General features: G+C 43.8%; 1 protein-coding gene across 1 annotated transcript in view; it reads right to left on the bottom strand.

Moving 5' to 3' along the window:
- MARCHF9 (membrane associated ring-CH-type finger 9) overlaps positions 1–19,496 on the bottom strand; it is a 255,228-nt gene extending 235,732 nt beyond the window's left edge. The window contains exons 1-2 of the mRNA XM_056562610.1: positions 19,241–19,496; positions 18,106–19,151 (exon numbers count right to left, since the gene is read on the bottom strand). Of these exons, the coding sequence (XP_056418585.1) occupies positions 18,106–18,429 (324 nt within the window). The 5' untranslated portion in view covers positions 18,430–19,151; positions 19,241–19,496. The remainder of the gene's footprint in view (positions 1–18,105; positions 19,152–19,240) is intronic.
- Positions 19,497–19,782: the final 286 nt, after the last annotated feature.

The raw sequence follows: 19,782 nt of genomic DNA, 5'->3' as shown, positions 1-19,782 counted from the left end.
AAGATTTTTAAATAGAAGTAACTTACAAATCTGTTTAACTTTTTGGCACCAGGTGATTTAAAAAAATAAATAAATAAATAAACTTTTCCACCGGAGTACGTTAAGCAAAGTCCTGAACTAACCTGAGCAATACAGCTGTAAACATGAAGTCCCATTTAAAGGAGATTTGTACATGCCACCCTATGTGTTCTGTCAGCTATACAGCTGTAACATATGTTCTCCATGAATAATTAATACATACTGGGAGATACGTGTTAATGTGTAAAGAATATTCCGAGTCTGGCACTTCTAGATGATAAAGTAATGTTCCTTTGAAGATACATTTAAATATCTGTTTCAACTGTTCTATAAATCTGATCTATGAAAGAGTCAATATAAAGTGAAAGAGTACTAAACTATTACTTATTATAGACCGTAAAGGCATTATATGGCTGTACTGGCTGCAAAGATTACGGGTGGCTCCATCACCTGAAAATGTTTCTGACCCTTCTGGATCATTTAAAGGGGTTTTCTGCTGGAAAACATTTTTTTTTTTAAATCAACTGGTGTCTGAAAGTTAAACAGGTCTGTAAATTACTTCTATTAAAAAATCTTAATCCTTCTAGTACTTATCAGCTGCTGTATGCTCCACAGGAAGTTCTTTTCTTTTTGAATTTCCTTTCTGTCTGACCAAAGTGCTCTCTGCTGACACCTTTGTCATTTTAGGAACTGTCCAGTGTAGGAGCAAATCCCCATAGCAAAAATATCCTGCTCTGGACAGTTCCGGAAATGGACAGAGGTGTCAGCAGAGAGCACTGTGGTCAGACAGCAATACAATTAAAGAAGAAAAGAACTTCCTGTGGAGCAGCAGCAGCTTATAAGTACTGGAAGGATTAAGATTTTTTCATAGAAGTAATTCACATATCTGTTTAACTTTCTGTCATCAGGTGATTTAAAAAAAAATATTTCCCAGTGGAGTACCCCTTTAACCCCTTAAGGACCGCCAATTTTCACTGTAGGACCAGAGCGTTTTTTGCACATCTGACCACTTTCACTTTAAGCATTAATAACTCTGGGATGCTTTTACCTTTCATTCTGATTCCAAGATTGTTTTTTCGTGACATATTCTACTTTATGTTAGTGGTCAATTTTTGTCGATAATTGCATCATTTCATGGTGAAAAATTCCCAAATTTGATGAAAAAATTGAAAATTTTGCATTTTTCTAACTTTTAAGCTCTCTGCTTGTAAGGAAAATGGACATTCCAAATAAATTTTATTCTGATTCACATAAAATTTACATGTTTTTAGTTTTGGAAAACATCAGAGGGCTTCAAAGTACAGCAGCAATTTTCCAATTTTTCACAAAATTTTCAAAATCAAAATTTTTCATGGACCATTTCAGGTTTGAAGTGGATTTGAAGGGCCTTCCTATTAGAAATACCCCACAAATGACCCCATTATAAAAACTGCACCCCTCAAAGTATTCAAAATGACATTCAGTAAGTGTGTTAACCCTTTAGGTGTTTCACAGGAATAACAGCAAAATAAAGGAGAAAATTCAAAATCTTCATTTTTTACACTCGCATGTTCTTGTAGACCCAGTTTTTGAATTTTTACAAGAGGTGAAAGTAGAAAAATCCTCTCAAAATTTGTAACCCAATTTCTCTCGAGTAAGGAAATACCTCATATGTGTATGTCAAGTGTTCGGCGGGCGCAGTAGAGGGCTCAGAAGGGAAGGAGCGACAATGGGATTTTGGAGAGTGAGTTTTTCTGAAATGGTTTTTGGGGGGCATGTCACATTTAGGAAGCCCCTATGGGCATACTATTTTGGAAACTACACCCCTCAAGGCATGTAACAAGGGGTCCAGTGAGCCTTAACACCCCACAGGTGTTTGATGACTTTTTGTTAAAGTCGGATGTGTAAATGAAAAAAAATTTGCTTTCACTAAAGTCCATTTTTTCCCAAATTTACCAATTTTATTAACGGTAATGGGAGAAAATGCCCCCGAAAATTTGTAACCCCATCTCTTCGGAGTATGGAAATACCCCATGTTAGGACACAAAATGCTCTGCGGGCGAACTACAATGCTCAGAAGAGAAGGAGTCACATTTGGCTTTTGGAAAGCAAATTTTGCTGAAATGGTTTTTGTGGGGCATGTCGCATTTAGGAAGCCCCTATTGTGCCAGAACAGCAAAAAAAAAACACATGGCATACTATTTTGGAAACTACACCCCTCAAGGAACATAACAAGGGGTACAGTGAGCCTAAACACCTCACAGGTATTTCACGACTTTTTGTTAAAGTAGGATGCGTAAATTAAGAAAAAAAAATTTTCACCAAAATGCAGTTCTTTCCCCAAATTTTTACAAGGGGTAATAGGAGAGAATTACCCCCAAAATTTGTAACCCCATTTCTTCTGAGTATGAAAATACCCCATGTGTGGACGTCAAGTGCTCTGCTGGTGCACTACAATGCTCAGAAGAGGAGGAGCACCATTGAGCTTTTGAAAAGGGAATTTGTTTGGAATGGAAGTTGGCGATATGCTGATAATGCCCCGCCTCCCCGGCCAGAGACCACTAACGAGACCGCCGACGCTGCCCCATTGCCTCCCCCATCCCCGGTTTTATAATTACCTGTTCCCGGGGCCCGGCGCGCTGCGCAGCGCAATGACGAGTGACGTCCTCAACGCAACGTCACTGCGCACAGTGACAGCTCAGGACGCCGCCGGAGCCAGAAGTAGCACGGACCCCAAGCCCCGAGAACAGGTAATTATAAAACCGGGGATGGGGGAGGCGATGGGGCAGCGGTGGTGGTTGGACTAGGGAGGACCCCAGGACAGGCAGGGGGAGAGAAGCGGGTGGCGACGGCGGTCTCTGGCCCCGCAAAAGCCGCTGCAGTTCATTGATTTGAAGTGCACACTTTAAATCATTGATCTGCGGTGCCGGGGGGGGGGATAACCGATCATTTATACCGGAATATCGGTATAAATTATCGGCCGGAAAGGTCACAAATTATCGGTATCGGCCCTAAAAAATCGATATCGGTCAATCCCTATTTCAGAACTCTCCAGCACTTTGTTGCCATCCATTTCTGGGTGCTTTTTGACATATGTTTGGGGTTATTTTCCGGCTGGAAGACCCAAGATCTCGGATGAAAACCCAGCTTTCTGACACTGGGCTGTACAGTGCAACCCAAAATCCGTTGGTAATCCTAAGATTTCATGATGCCTTACACACATTCAAGGCACCCAGTGCCAGAGGCAGCAAAACAACCCCAAAACATCATTGAATCACAATATTTCACTGTAGGTACTGTGTTCTTTTCTTTGTAGGCCTCATTACGTTTTTGGTAAACAGTAGAATGATGTGCTTTACCAAAATGTTCTACCATGGTCTCATCTGTTCACAAGACGTTTTCCCGGAAGGATTTTGGCTTACTCAAGTTAATTTTGGAAAAATGTAGTCTTGCTTTTTTATGTTTCTGTGTCAGCAGTGGGGTCCTCCTGGGGTCCTCCTGGGTCTCCTGCCATAGCGTTTCATTTCATTTAAATGTTGACAGATAGTTCACGCTGACACTGATGCTCCCTGAGCCTGCAGGACAGCTTGAATATCTTTGGAACTTGTTTGGGGCTGCTTATCCACCATCCTGCGTGGACACCTTTCATCAATTTTTCTTTTTTGTCCACGCCCAGGGAGATTATCTACAGTGCCATGGGTTGCAAACTTTTTGATAATGTTGCGCACTTTGGACAAAGACAAATCTAGATCTCTGGAGATGGATTTGTAACCTTGAGATTGTTGATATTTTTCCACAATTTTGGTTCTCAAGTCCTCAAACAGTTCTCTTCTCTTTCTGTTGTCCATGCTTAGTGTGGCACACACAGACATACAATACAAAGACTAAGTGAACTTTTCTCCTTTTTATTTGCTGTCACGTTTGATTTTTATATTGCCCAAACCTGTTAATTGCCCCAGGTGTGTTTAAAGGAGCATCACATGCTTGAAACAATCTTATTTTTCCACAATTTTGAAAGGATGCCAATAATTTTGTCCAGACCATTTTTGGAGTTTGGTGTGACATTATGTCCAATTAGCTTTTTTCCCTCCCTTTTTTGGTTAGTTTCAATACACACAAAGGGAATAAACATATGTATAGCAAAACATGTGTTACTGCAAACCTTTTCTGTGAGAAATACTTAATTTTCTAGAAAAATTTCAGGGGTGCCAACATTTACGACCATGACTGTATATCTGAGATGTAAACCATTTTGTGTCCACAAATCCACTGCAGATCTATGTTTCTCTATGGTTACAGACTACAAACATACCCTTTTGAGTTTTTCCCTTTTTCTTCTTGCTGTAAGGCTAAGTTCACATTGCCATCAGGTTCCGCTATGTGGAGCTCCATCTGCAATTCCGATGATTTAAAGGGGTACTCCGGCCCTAAGACATCTTATTCCTTATCAAAAAGGATAGGGGATAAGATGCCTGATTGTGGGGGTCCCACTGCTGGGGAACCCCGCAATCTTTCAAGCAACCCGCTATTATCAGCCTCTGGAGCGAACATCGCAACGGGTGTGATGAATCACGATCACAGGGCCAGAGTATCGTGACGTCACGATACTCCAGCCCTGTGATCGTGATTCATCAGACCTGGAGCGATGTTCGCTCTCAAGGCTAATGATAGCGGGGAGCTGCATGAAAGACTGCGGGGCCCCAGCGGCGGGGGCCCCGCGATCAGGCATCTTATCCCCTATCCTTTGGATAAGGGATAAGATGTCTTAGGGCCGGAGTACCCCTTTAAGCAGTGAAAAAAATAGTGTATGCACCTTTTTTTTCTCCGGAAAACTACCGAATCTCTGACGGACCCCATTCAAGTCAATGGGATCTGTCGGGATCGGTGGAGTCTATTATGCTCTGATTCATTTTTGGGGCCAAACGGACCCCTAACAGGACAGGGCACAATGGTAATATAAACTTAGCCTAAGCAAGCAACAAGCAGGTGTGAGGGGCAATAGAAGACGGACATGACTACGCTATACAGTAGTGTCCTTACTATAGTAGACTGTATTATAGTCCTATTACTAGTCGTTGGTTCAAGGGACCCTATTTGCAGATATGGAAGGCAATGTTTGATATATGGGCTGTTAAATGGCCATGATATCTAAATAGAGAATTTATTTACTTAAATCTATAGCACCGACTTACAGACAAAGCAACGACAACAACATAAATGCTTCATTACAATCCTCATCCTGCTGCATCAGTTGATTTGAGAATAAGGCCTATTTACTGCAGAATAATGCATGGCAAAATGACTATCGATCATTGCTACAACAGCAAGAAGGCCTCTTAAATATTGCATTGAGACTTCTGTTTTGTTCGCAAAGACAAGTGGCTGAAATATGGCAGAAAATCTGCATTCACTAAAGGGGAACAAACATTTACTGACTGATGCGTGTGTAGTCCAAATGAACTGAACCCAGGGTGATATATATATATATATATATATATATATATATATATACACACATACACTGTACATATATAAGCCTAATAACATGACTGGCTACTAGCTTTTGTTTATGGTATACTATATGTAACTGCTTTTAATCCATTATTCAGGAAGGGTAATAATATCCGCATCTCTGTTCTTAGCATGAAACAACAGGTAACAATGTATTTAGAAGCTGCACATGGTTACAATATTAAGGAAAGTGCCCTACATGCAAAAAACAGTACCTGCTCCAATTTAGCCTATTTAAAGGGGTACTCTGCCCCAGACATCTTATCCCCTATCCAAAGGGAAAGGGGATATGATGTCTGATTGCGGGGACCCCGCCGCCTCTGAACCAGACACTCAAAACGAAGGTCGTGTACAGCGGTGGGACCCCCGTGATCAGACATCATATCCCCTATCCCTTTGGATAAGGGATAAGATGTCTAGGGGCGGAGTACCCCTTTCATTTTTACTACTGGATAACTGGTTTAATATAACCAAAGTCTTCAATATTCCTGGAAACTATGTCTATGGAATTTAGGTGACTGGCACCTCATAGAGTCCCTTCCCATCAACCAAGAGGTTTTATTGCGCCATATCCCTTTGGGCTCCACAAACCCCTGTGGTCTTTCTCCTTAATAGGACAAGTTTCATCCTCTATAATAATTATTTTGTATGATCCTGTCTGCACTGTTGGCTTCAAAAAGACTAAATAGAACCCTATCCCTGTTCTTCTTCCACCTCCTCATCTTTCTTTCATCCCCCTTAGTCCTTTCATCTTCCCTTTTGTATGTTTTACATGCTTAAGCTACATTCTGTCTGCTATAGGCGCTGCAACCATGTGGCACTAGGACCGCTCAGACATGCACCGTCACCACTGATGACAATGCTGTGTGCGCAGATGTACATTCTCTGGGTCCAGAGTCACCATGGCAGAATTCTCTTCTACGGAATTTCTGAGGTATTAAAGGGGTAATCAACCATAAGGTGATTTTAGTACGCATGATGTGGCTATGTTTTTGTGAACTGGATATTTCCTGTTGGAGGTTGGTCTTTTCAAACTACAAATCCCATAGTTCTATGTTTGTAAGTGTGAGGTCACTTTCCTCCCTCCCACACATCAGCCTCGCCACCTTGAAACACAAATAAGTTGCATTCCATTCAAAAGACCAGTGTTTTCTTATCAGGATGCCTACAGATGTTGCAAAATTAACTTTCTCCCACCCAGCGGTCGCTCCAACCATTGAAGAAGGACAGGCTCCCTGTCATCACCTGACTAGTGAGGTCACGTCTCGATGTACTGCAACCTGAGAAAACCCGAGACATGAGTAATTGTGTATGCTGTTAAAAATAAATAATTGGATGAAAATCACCGAAGAATTGTCAGACCACCGACACACACAAGTAACTTTACAGCCCCTGTAGCATAGTCAAATAAAAAAAAAAATCCTGGAATACCCCTTGAATGAGTTAGCAGAAAACCCACTCACACTTATGTTAGATTTGTGCAGTGGAATTTCCAAACTGAATTTTGCTTGGAAATTCCAGTGTGAACATAGACTTAGAACATAGCCATAGCCTTGTTATATTTATTTACCATTAATGTGTAATATTTCCAATGCTGTGTATTAAAATGGTGAACGCTCCTTCATTAACAAAATTTTTGGTTGTTTTCAGCTATTTTTCCATCTGTTTTCATCTTGTTTAGTGTATATCCTGCTGTCCAAATCTAATATGATTTGTATTACAGCTTATGTTATTTCTTCCTATCGCTTATCATAATATCCAGTTCGGGTCCCGGCATGTAAAGGTATAGGAATTGCATATTAGTTTCTACAAAAAAAAAAAAAAAAAGAATGCCTAACTGTGCCCCTGGATCCTCATGTGCAGTAGATGGGTACAGACTCCAAGATTAGAAAAACAGAGTTGTTTTCTTTAAAGGGAATCTGTCATCAGTGTCACCGCACTAACCTGTTCATACAGGCAGGTAGTGTGGGTGATATTGATGATAATCATACATACTTGTCCTGTTATCACCTTCCGTTCCTTCTGTTTGGGTGTCGGTCACGGGCGGAGCTTCCTGGCATCACCGCTGCTGTTCCCCAGGTCTGCCCCAGTGAGGTCCAGCAGAGAAGCAGCAGCCGTGACTTTGGGAAGCTCCGCCCATGCCCCAAGCCCTGAACAGAAGGAACGGAAGAAGATAATAGGAGAACGGCAGCACGGATTGAGGACAGGTATGTATAATAATCATCAGTATCACCCGCGCTACCTGCCTGTACAAACAGGTTAGTGCAGTGATACAGATTCAGGTTGTGTCGTATTGCAGCTCAGTTCCACTGAAGTGAATGGAGCCATGTTGTAATAACATACACAACCGGAGGACAGGTGTAGTGCTGTTTTTTTAAGAATCTTGCTCTGTTTTTCTATTCTTTTTTAAGCCGATCTGTATGGGATTTGAGCTTCTCTTCTGCTGGATGCTGTCTCACTTTTACCTCTGCCAGCTCTTACGGCGCTGCTTTTTCCGTTCATTAGGTCAGGCCTGCGCTTATCTCTCTGGGGCGCCAATAACAGTATTAGGACCTCCCACTTCCATCCCTCCCAATATTAAGATACTAAGAGTGAATTAATGAATTAATAATTAATTGTTTGCCCCTCGTCCAGCACACTGAGTGGCCTGGAGGTAAGTATGTATACATAGCAGCTCGCACGCACTATATTCCAGAGCCCAGGCACTCTGCATCTGACCAAGCAGCTCAGTGTCCTGTACAGGAGCAGGTACTTTGCACTTTGACAGAAGTCCCTGCTCCTGTACATACTTTGGCAATTGGGGCACTTTCTTACCAAAACTAATCTTACAGACAGACAGTGAATCTCAGAAGATTTGCTCATCTCTATACCTATACACAGTACAAGCAAACATATTGGCCCTGATTTACTATTGTAAACCCGACATGTTTTGTTGGTTTGTGCGCCAGAATTTGTGTCTGCACCAGAATGTGTGCCAGAATTGGAAAAAACACGACTAACCCTCCAAACCTGAAAAAGGGGCGTGGTCACCAGGGGAAGTGGGTGTGGCTGTCAAAAAGGGGGCATGTCCCCAACATTTTCACAAAAACCCAACATATTTACTAAGGTTTCCACATAAAATGTGGTGGATTTGAGCTGAGGAAAACCCGACAGATCAGAGCATGTGTAAAAAAAGCAAAATGTAGGGAAAGTGGAAAATGTAGGGAAACCTTAGTAAATACCGTGGAAAATAAATTGTAGGGAATTAAAACCCACAAAGAAACCTACACAACACTCTTAGTAAATCAGGGCCATTATTTAAATTCTACATACAAAGACACGCACCCTGATCAGTTTTTGCTCAATCCCTGGAAACAATCTTTAATGTGTAAGCTTGTATATGCAATACATATCAACTGGCTCCAGAAAGTTAAACAGATTTGTAAATTACTTCTATTAAAAAATCTTAATCCTTCCAATAGTTATTAGCTTCTGAAGTTTTCTGTCTAACTGCTCAATGATGATGTCACATCACGGGAGCTGTGCATGATGGGAGAATATCCCCATAGGAGCTGGACAGCTCCCGGGACGTGAGTCATCAGAACGCAGTTAGACAGAAAACAACAACTCAACTTCAGAAGCTAATAACTATTGGAAGGATTAAGATTTTTTAATAGAAGTAATTTACAAATCTATTTAACTTTCCGGAGCCAGTTGATATATAAAAAAAAAGTTTTGGCCTGGAATACCCCTTTAATCTACAGCTTCTTTCCTGTATACTGGAGGTCATCGCCACCTTTGTATCTCTATAAGACGCCGATCGAGCTACATGGGCAGCAGTGACTTTTGGTCACTAGATGATTTCCCAGTTGACGATTAGTGTAAAAAATACAGCTTGGGCAAAACTCCAGGCAGACACAGCCTAATCCACAGCCTAAAATACATCCCAGATATAAAGGTTTGAGTGGAGTGGAGTTTTCTTTGTGGGTTTTAATTCCCTACATTTTGCACTTTTCCCTACATTTTGCTTTTTTTACACCTGCTCTGATCTGTAGAGTTTTCCTCAGCTCAAATCCACCACATTTTATGTGGAAACCTTAGTAAGGCTGCATTCACATCTTGTTTTGTACATACGGGTGCCGGATACGGCTGGGGGAGGGGAAAACCGGGCGCTCCCGTACCCCAGCCGGATCAGCCCGTGACTCCATTTACTTTAATGAGCTGACCAGAGCCAAACGGTGACTCCAGTCGGCTCAGTTTTGATCCGTATCCAGTGACCGGACCTAAAACCGTAGTATTATACAGTTTTAGGTCCTGTCAGGAAACCGCATACGGGTCAAAACTGAGCAGACCGGAGTCACCGTTTGGCTCCGATCGGCTCATTAAAGTAAATGGAGTCACGGGTTGATCCGGCTGGGGTACAGGAGCGCCCTGTTTTCCCCTCCCCCAGCCGGATCCGGCGCCCGTATGTAAAAAACGAGGTGTGAATGCAGCCTAAATATGTTGTTTTTTTGTGAAAATGTCAGGGCCACCAATGTCAGGGTCAGAAGACCAGTGTCACGTGACTGCCGCAGCCAATCAGCAGCCTCGCTGTGACGCTCAGTATACCTGTGTACGGAATGTCACAGCTTAGGCTGCTGATTGGCTGCGGTGGTCACCTGATGTCCGCTGCTCCCGTAACACCAGAGTGCCGACCACAGGCAGAAGACGGAGGTAAGTAACGGATGGATACTCATTAAAACATTTTAAAAAGCTGACAAAAAAACTGGGCCCCACCACTAAATTCTTAGTCGCCGTGGCAACCTAGTGCCTGGGATTTGTCAAGACTGTCATGAAGAGTGAAGAAACCAGTGTTATAGCTATAAAATAATGACATAAAGAATAACCATATAAACCATATAAATCAGGTCACTCTCTTGCCATAGGCAATAAGTTCACACTATGGAAAATTTACTAACATATTTTATTTTACACGCACATTTTCCTTTTCCGTGATCAGGAAAAAAATTTACTTTTTTTTCCAATTAGGGAAAAAAAAACATGTATGCATAAAAATCGTGGTTGGTCATCTACATCCAGGGCCATCAGTTTGGAGGCAACTCAGGAACACTGGAAACTATGTATAAAGTGAAATTAAAAAAGTACCAAAAAAAAAGAAAGATACATTTTGTGAAGGAATGTCGAATTATAGAAGAGACGGGATTATAGTTCTGAAGGTGGGAAGCGCTTTGCAAGCTGTCTTATTAACACATACTCCGAAGATAGGAAAATTCCTGTAACATTATAGTTAATATGCTTAATCTGCTTGTTTTAACATTTAAAGGGGTATTCCAGGAAAAACTTTTTTTTATATCAACTGGCTCCAGAAAGTTAAACAGATTTGTAAATTACTTTTATTAAAAAATCTTAATCCTTTCAATAATTATCAGCTGCTGATGTTGAGTTGTTCTTTTCTGTCTGGCAACAGTGCTCTCTGCTGACATCTCTGCTTGTCTCTGGAACTGCACAGAGTAGAAAAGGTTTACTATGGGGATTTGCTTCTACTCTGGACAGTTCCCGAGACAGGTGTCATCAGAGAACACTGAGACAGAAAAGAACAACTCAACTTCAGCAACTCATAAGTACTGAAAGGATTAAGACTTTTTAATAGAAGTAATTTACAAATCTGTTTAACTTTCTGGAGCCAGTTGATATATAAAAAAAAAGTTTTTTCCTGGAATACCCCTGTAAACTTTTTTTTTTTTTAAATCAACTGGGGCCAGAAAGTTAAACAGATTTGTAAATTACTTCTCTTAAAAAATCTTAATCCTTCCAGGACTTATTAGCTGCTGAATACTATAGAGGAAATTCTTTACTTTTTGGAATACAGTGCTCTCTGCGGACATCACAAGCACAGTGCTCTCTGCTGACATCTCTGTCCATTTTAGGAACTGTCCAGAGCAGCAAATGTTTGCTATGGGGATTTTCTCCTACTCTGGACCATTCTTAAAATGGACAGAGATGCCAGCAGAGAGCACTGTGCTCATGATGTCAGCAGAGAGCTCTGTGTTCCAAAAAGAAAATAATTTCCTCTGTAGTATACAGTAGTTAATAAGTACTGGAAGGATTAACATTTAATAGAAGTAATTTACAAATATGTAACTTTGTGGCACCAGTTGATTAAAAAAATAAATTAAAAAAAAGTTTTCCACCGGAGTACCCCTTTAAAGCCATACAGATACTGGGGTGTTACCCAACCAGTGTGCCTCCAGCTGTTGCAAACCTACAAAACTCCGGGCATGCTGGGTGTTATAGCTTTGCACAGCTGGAGGCACATTGGTTGGGAAGCACCCGTGTAAATATTTGTCTGTGACCAATGGAAAGCATGCTGAAGGGAGATCTACTACATTTCAAGTATGGAAGGAAATGTCATGGCAATAGATGTTGAACGTTCCATGATAAGTAGAATAAAGGGGCCAAGGTGCGTTTCATTACCATATGTTATCACCTATCCACAATACAGGGAATAACTAGGATGGATGCAGTGGGACCCTCACTGACTACTAGGACGGAGGCCATCTGACCCTGAGTGAATAAAGCAGCAGTGCACATTCTAAGCCACAGCTTCATTTAGGGGGAGATTTATCAAAACCTGTCCAGAGGAAAAGTTGCTGAGTTGCCCATAGCAACCAATCAGATTGCTGCTTTCAGTTTTCAGAGGCCTTTTAAAAATGAAAGAAGCAATCTGATTGGTTGCTATTGGCAACTCAGCAACATCTCCTCTGGACGGGTTTTGATACATCTCCCCCTTAGTGTTTATGGAACTTTCAAACACAGTAGAGTTCAGCGCTCTGTAGGGCTGGGCGGTATGACCAAATCTGGGTATCACTGTATTTTTGTAACTTTCGGCGGTTCCACGGTATGTAACGGTATTTCCTCCCCCCCAAATTAATTATCAGGCCAGCACTGCGCTATTCTGCCCCCCCCCCCCCAACAAAAATGAATTATCAGCCCAGCGCTGTCCCCATCGGGGTAAATACTCACATGTCACCCGCTGCCCTCCTCGTGCTGCCGCCGGCGCAGACACAAGGTAAACAAAATAAACTAACGGCATGTTCCGACGTCGGCTTGCGCTAGGGACGGGAACGTCGGACAGCCGTCAGCCTATCACCGGCCTCAGCGATGTTCCGCCTCGGCCGCTGATAGGCTGAGCCCACTGTCATGTAAGAAGCTGCCCAGAGCTTCTTACATGACACTCGCTGTCCTCCTCGTGCTGCCGCCGGCACAGACACAAGGTAAACAAAATAAACTAACGGCATGTTCCGACGTCGGCCTTACGCTAGGGACGGGAACGTCGGACAGCCGTCAGCCTATCACCGGCCTCAGCAATGTTCCACCTCGGCTGCTGATAGGCTGAGCCCACTGTCATGTAAGAAGCTCTGGGCGGCTTCTTACATGACAGTGGGCTCAGCCTATCAGCGTCCGAGGCGGAACATCGCTGCACCGCTGTCCGACGTTCCACTCACTAGGAAGCAGATGAGGCCGGTACCGGACCAACGGGAGGTGAGTTAAAGTTTATTTTGTTTATTTTTTGCAGCCCGGGCATAGGGATACCGCACAGTATAGAGCAGTGGTCTTCAACCTGCCGACCTCCAGATGTTGCAAAACTACAACTCCCAGCATGCGCTGTCCGGGCATGCTGAGAGTTGTAGTTTTGCAACATCTGGAGGTCGGCAGGTTGAAGACCACTGGTATAGAGTGTCAGCGCCGGCGGCCGCAACAAACATGAGGATGAGGAGGGCAGCGCATGCGGGTGACATATCAGTATTTACCCCGATGGGGACAGCGCTGGGTTGATAATTAATTGGGGGGCAGAACAACGGTCACGGGTTTGACTTGGGTTTGGTTCCCCTATGTGGGGACAGCGCAGCGCTGGGCTCATTCATTCATTCATTCCCGAGGGGGAGGGGCCCAACCGGTATTGCAGTATGAGTTAAAATTCATATCGTGCAGCACAAAAATGTCGGTATTCGGTATGAACCGGTATACCGCCCAGCCCTAGCGCTCTGTAATGTTCGGAAGTTTTAGGGTACGGTCACACGGGCTGTATTTTGCTGCGTATTTGACTGCAGCAACAAATACGACGCAAAATAGAGCATGTGTGACCGTACCCCGGGTGTCCAGATGGTCAGACCTCCTCTGTGATCTCCTATTCTACAAAGAGGGGATAATTAGATTTAATCTTGGGAAAATCCTGTTCAAGGGGTTTTCTTCCAAAAAGGGTTTGTTTGTTTTTTAACAAACATGCCCAGGCAGCCAAAAAAAACAAACAAAAAATCTATACTTACCTCTTACTCGGTCCCTGTAGCCTCCTGTAACGCTGCTACCAGTCTCCACTTCCTGGTGTTGAGGGTCAATACCTCTGAGTACCTCACTGGCTTAGGTGAGACACTGCTGTGACCAAGAGAGAGCAGAAAAACAGAAAACCGGAATAATAGCGCAATCCACTCCGATGTTGGTTTCAAATAAACAACTTCTTTATTAAAGCCAAATCTCAACGTGTTTTGAGGCTTGCACATGCCTCTTCCTCAGGTAAAAAACAGGCTTAAAAGCATGATGTAAGCCTGTTTTTTACCTGAGGAAGAGGCATGTGCAATCAGAGTGGCTTGCGCTATTATTCCGGTTTTCTGTTTTTCTGCTCTCTCTTCACATTACCATCAGCTTGGAATTTTTCAACACCGACCTCGGAAAAGCAGCACCACTCCCCTGGATACCGAAGGACACAGGATTTGTGGTCCTTATATGACTATCTAAGGTGAGCAGTTTTTGCTATACTTGTTCCAACACGAACACACCTAGAACCCAGCAATACCACCCCATGGGAAGCTCTGCCTCTTTTCTGTTTTAGAGTATATGCACACTGCTGTGACCAGTCACTGACTTAACCGCAATGTCTCCCGCCGACCGACCACGGCAATGTCTCCCACCGACCATTGCTGTTCAGCCAATCACTGACCACAGCGTTGTCCCACCTCAGCCAGTGATTGTATAGTGACATACTGACCCCCAACACAAGGAAGTGGAGCGTGGTTGAGACTAGGAGCAGAGTTAGTAGATGCTACGGGGGCGGACTGAGTAAGTGTAAGGTATTTTTTTGTTTTTTTGGCAGCCTTGGCATGTTTGTAAAAACAAATCTTTTGCCAGACAACTCCTTTAGGTAATGTTCACACATGCATATTTGTGCTGCAGATTTTGCTTCCCATTGAATTCAACAGGCAGCAAAATCTGCTGAAGCAAATCTGCAGCAGATCAGCAGCAAAAATACGCACGTGTGAACGCACCCTAAAAGAATACCTGTCATTAGTATCACCGCACTAACCTGTTGGTACAGTAGTGCAGGTGACACTGATGACAACGATATTTACCTGTCCCCAATCCGTAGTCCTATTCTCCCGCTATATTCCTCAGTTCCTTTTGTTTCGGTGGTGGGCATGGGGCCTGGCACTGCTGCTTCTTTGCTGGGCCCTGCTGTTAACAGGCTGGGTGAAACAGCATCAGTGACTTCAGGATGCTCCGCCCATGCCCCCAAGCCTGCCACCGGAACGGAAGGAAGATTGCGGGAGAATAGGACCACGGATTGGAGACAGTTAAGTATGGTTATCATCAGTGTCACCCGCACTACCTGCCTGTACCAACAGGTTAGGGCGGTGACACTGATGACAGATTTCCTCTAAGGGGTACGACATGTCTGATGTTATATTTCTGAATTAATGCTCCTAAGATAGAGAAATTGTTGGTTTAGGATGATCTATTCCACTAATAAACTATTCCTACAAACAGAGAGGATAGAATACTGGGCACTGCTTAGATGGCTCCAGTGGCACCAGTCATGAGACAGGTGGGCTTCAAATATGGGCATCCACGTGACACCCCTAAAACCCCAAGCTTAGGTCCTGATTATAGGTAAAGCACCTCTCAGATATCCAAGTCACTAGGACATTTTAAGTGGCATATAGCAGAATTGTCATGAAGAGCGCTCATTGGCTTAAAGGGGTACTCTGGTGAAAAACTATTTTTTTTTTTTTTAAATCAACTGGTGCCAGAAAGTTAAACAGATTTGTAAATTACTTCTATTAAAAAATCTTAATCCTTCCTGTACTTATTAGCTGCTGAATACTAAAGTGGAAATTCTTTTCCTTTTGAAACACAGAGCTCTCTGCCGACATCATGAGCACAGTGCTCTCTGCTGACATCTCTGTCCATTTTAGGAAGTGTCCAGAGTAAAAGGAAATTCCCGTAGCAAACATATGGTGTTCTGGACAGTTCCTAAAATGGACAGAGATGTCAGCAGAGAGCACTGTGCTCATGATGTCAGCAGACAGCTCTGTGTTTCAAACGGAAAATAATTTCCACTGTAGTATTCAGCAGCTAATAAGTACAGGAAGGATTAAGATTTTTTAATAGAAGTAATTTACAAATCTGTTTAACTTTCTGTCACCAGTTGATAAAAAAAAAAAAAAAAAAGTTATTCACCGGAGTACCCCTTTAAGGGCAACACATAGATCTCTCTATTCAAAATGCACTTCTTTCCTGAATATTACACACAGACCAGTACGTTTGGACATAGTAGGTCCCTGCGGTGCAACATATGCAATGTAACACGTCAATATAGCTTCAGCAATGCATATTTTCTTTGTGAAAGCATAAAAAACTCTTATGACACATGATTATTGGTTATAAATCCAATGACCAATCAGATGCCTCGGTGGAAAATGTTATACTATACCAGTGGTCTTCAACCTGCGGACCTCCAGATGTTGCAAAACTACAACTCCCAGCATGCCCGGACAGCCGTTGGCTGTCCGGGCATGCTGGGAGTTGTAGTTTTGCAACATCTGGAGGTCCGCAGGTTGGAGACCACTGTGCTATACAATCACAATGAAAGATTACTATAAAATGTTTATTATTTTTGTACAATGACTTTTTTAATACTGCTTCGGTCCTGTCACCCTCAACCTAGGCCTAAGCATCTGACTTTACACAACATCTGGGCCTTGGTAGTGTCTACTCTAGAGATGAGCAAATTTACAGTAAATTCGATTCGTCACAAACTTCTCGGCTCGGCAGTTGATGAGTTATCCTGCATAAATTAGCTCAGCTTTCCGGTGCTCCGGTGGGCTGGAAAAGGTGGATCCAGTCCTAGGAAAGAGTCTCCAGCCCACCGGAGCACCTGAAAGCTGAACTAATTTATGCAGGATAAGTCATCAACTGCCGAGCCGAGAAGTTTGTGACAAATGGAATTTACTGTAAATTTGCTCATCTCTAGTCTACTCCACAAGAATCCATCAATTCCACCAATTCTCCATATGAATCCTAACACAATCTATTGGGTGTATACTCAATAGTGAGCATGAATTGTTTAATCCAGATTAACACCCAAAAAAACCTTAAAGGGGTTATCCAGGAAAAAACTTTTTTTATATATATATTAACAGGCTCCAGAAAGTTAAACAGATTTGTAAATGACTTCTATTAAAAAATCTTAATCCTTTCAGTACTTATGAGCTTCTGAAGTTAAGGTTGTTCTTTTCTGTCTAAGTGCTCTCTGATGACACCTGTCTCAGGAACCGCCCAGTTTAGAAGCAAATCCCCATAGCAAACCTCTTCTAAACTGGGCGGTTCCCGAGACACGTGTCATCAGAGAGCACTTAGACAGAAAAGAACAACCTTAACTTCAGAAGCTCATAAGTACTGAAAGGATTAAGATTTTTTAATAGAAGTCATTTACAAATCGGTTTAACTTTCTGGAGCCAGTTGATATATGAAAAAAAAAATTTTTTTTCCTGGAATACCCCTTTAATCTCTTTATTATTGTAACAGTTTTCTACAATTCCATGAAAAGCCATTGTGTTTCTCAAACACGTCATTACGACTGACTACTGACATTGTCCCCGTTGGGAAATTCTTTCCAATTGCTAATAACAGTTCCAATTTCCAGCATATCTGATAACAGGTACTGACTGATGGCCCAGACACCCAGAACATGTACAAGACTCATTCATCCAAATTACCGGGGTGTCCACAGCCAACTCCCGATCTCAGACACAATATATCCTCCTCATGTACTGAAAGCGAAGCCTGGGCATCTTTCCTATCAATCTTACCCATTCTCTTTGTGGCGGCTCTTTGTTCACACATGCACATGTAAGACGTTTAACACCGTTTGTCATCAAATCTCTGATATTATGTAAATACTGTGTCATTATTTAGGAAATACTCAATTATTTTTCCATAGAAAGGTGCATATATAGTCAGATCCAGAAATCCCATGACTGCCAGCTGGCAGAAGCCATACATGATCGCACTTGATGATCCTCAGACACACAAGCCCTGGTGGCACTAAGGCAGTGTTTCCCAACCAGGGTGCCTCCAGCTGTTGCAAAACTAGAGCTCCCATCATGCCGAGACAGCCAAAGTCTGTCCTGGCATCCTTGGGAGTTGTAGTTTTCCAAGAGCTGGATGCACCCTGGTTGGGAAACACTGCACTAAGGAGAGGGAAACTAAGACATGCCGTCCCCCAGACCCTTTACCTTAGATGACTTCATCTCAAGTATGACCCCAAGTACAAAGAGCACCCACCTGCTCAGGGCCTTGGAAGCAGATTCTGCACTGCGGGGTCCTCATGCCACTGTCAATGCTGCTGCCCAGGGACACAGCGTCCAGCGCAGCCCCAAGCCTTCCATCCTTCTCCTCCAGTCCAAGGCTGCGGGGTCTAGGATCAGACCCATAGTATTCCTCATCATCATCTCTGGAGGAGCAGTCCGCAAAGGGTGGCCATCCACAGCCCCCAACCCCAAGCCCTCGCATAGCGTGGCCCGGCTCCGGTTCACTTCGATCAGATCGGGTCAGCACCAGAACCTTAAGTTCATTGAAGAACATGCGGAGCCGGTATTTAAACATCATTCACCAGCCGGAGGACCAGGCGTTTGGGGGGTTCCAGTGCACTGGCGTTGCAGAGGCATGGACGGAGGTCCCAGGTGACCCAATGGTAGTGGAATGCTTCTCGCTCTCCTGTGCTCCTGTGGCCGGGGTCTGCACTGCATGGGGTTAAGTGAGTGCAATATAGTATTGTCTATCTAAAGGGTTCGGAGGGGACGGCAATAAGGAACATCCATCAACCCTTACGTATAAAAAGGATGGGAACAGGGACCCTATAAAATAGTAGTAATATTCTGACATGCAGTGGGGGAGGGGGGGGACCTGCAACCTTAAGGCCAAGAAAAGGGGGGTGGGCAGCAGGTAAAGGTGTGCAACAATGGCTGGAGGGCTTACTGGATCCAGGAGAAAACCATTAACATGGATGCGGGATGGGGAGACGGGATAATGGGGGGTGAGTGCCCATCCTATTCCATGCCCTCTGCTAGCAAACAGAAGGAGATCTGTAAAAGAAGAGAGAAGAATCCTTTATAATCCAATGGCAGGGCTGTGGATGAGGTGCTGCGGGGCTTGCTCCTATGTCTTCCCTCCCCCTTGCTTCCTCTTTCTCTTCCTTGGATGTGGCTCCTTCTATTGTCTCAGCTCTCAGCATCCCCAGCCTGATCCGCCTGTCCATCCATCCGGGGGTGAGCAGGGAGCCGCATCAGCACCAGCTCAGGCGTCCATCGTGCTGGGGGGCATCCTCCTCACTGCACAGACAAAACCAGCAGACATGGATTGGAGCCCCTCTCACCCCTCCCCATAGAGCCCACATGCATGCCGTGATCGGGGGGCTTACCGTGCACTGTATCCCGGCATAGTGGCCGTCCAGGCTCCTGTTATTGCTGTGAGCCGCGATGGCTGGCTATGAGCGGAGGGCTGGAGAAATATGGCTTCTTCTTCCGGTATGGCATGTTAAATAAAACATTTCAGTGGAGTGGATGTGTCTGGAGCCGCCGCGGCTGCTGCTACTGGGGCTGGATCCGGGCTGCGCATCTGCGGCGGCGGGTGAGGGATCTGGGGGACCTGACGTGCGGGTTCACGTAGGAGCTGGGCGGGTAATGTGAGAGTGACCCGTCACTCCGGGCTCATCCCTGCCCATTCATCATCACATGACAGTGTGTGACCCGTCTGCCACCTCAGGATTACACAGCTGGCCGAGGGATCAGGTGATCCTGGGGAGGGGATCAGGTAAAGAGAAGAGATCCTGGGGAGAGGTGATCAGGTAAAGAGAAGAGATCCTGGGGAGGGGATCAGGTAAAGAGAAGAGATCCTGGAGAGAGGTGATCAGGTAAAGAGAAGAGATCCTGGGGAGAGGTGATCAGGTAAAGAGAAGAGATC

The sequence above is a fragment of the Hyla sarda genome, chromosome 2, assembly GCF_029499605.1.
Source record: "Hyla sarda isolate aHylSar1 chromosome 2, aHylSar1.hap1, whole genome shotgun sequence".
Lineage (NCBI taxonomy): Eukaryota > Metazoa > Chordata > Amphibia > Anura > Hylidae > Hyla > Hyla sarda.
Note: the sequence above shows the minus strand (reverse complement) of the source record. Positions and strands in the feature narration are given on the sequence as shown.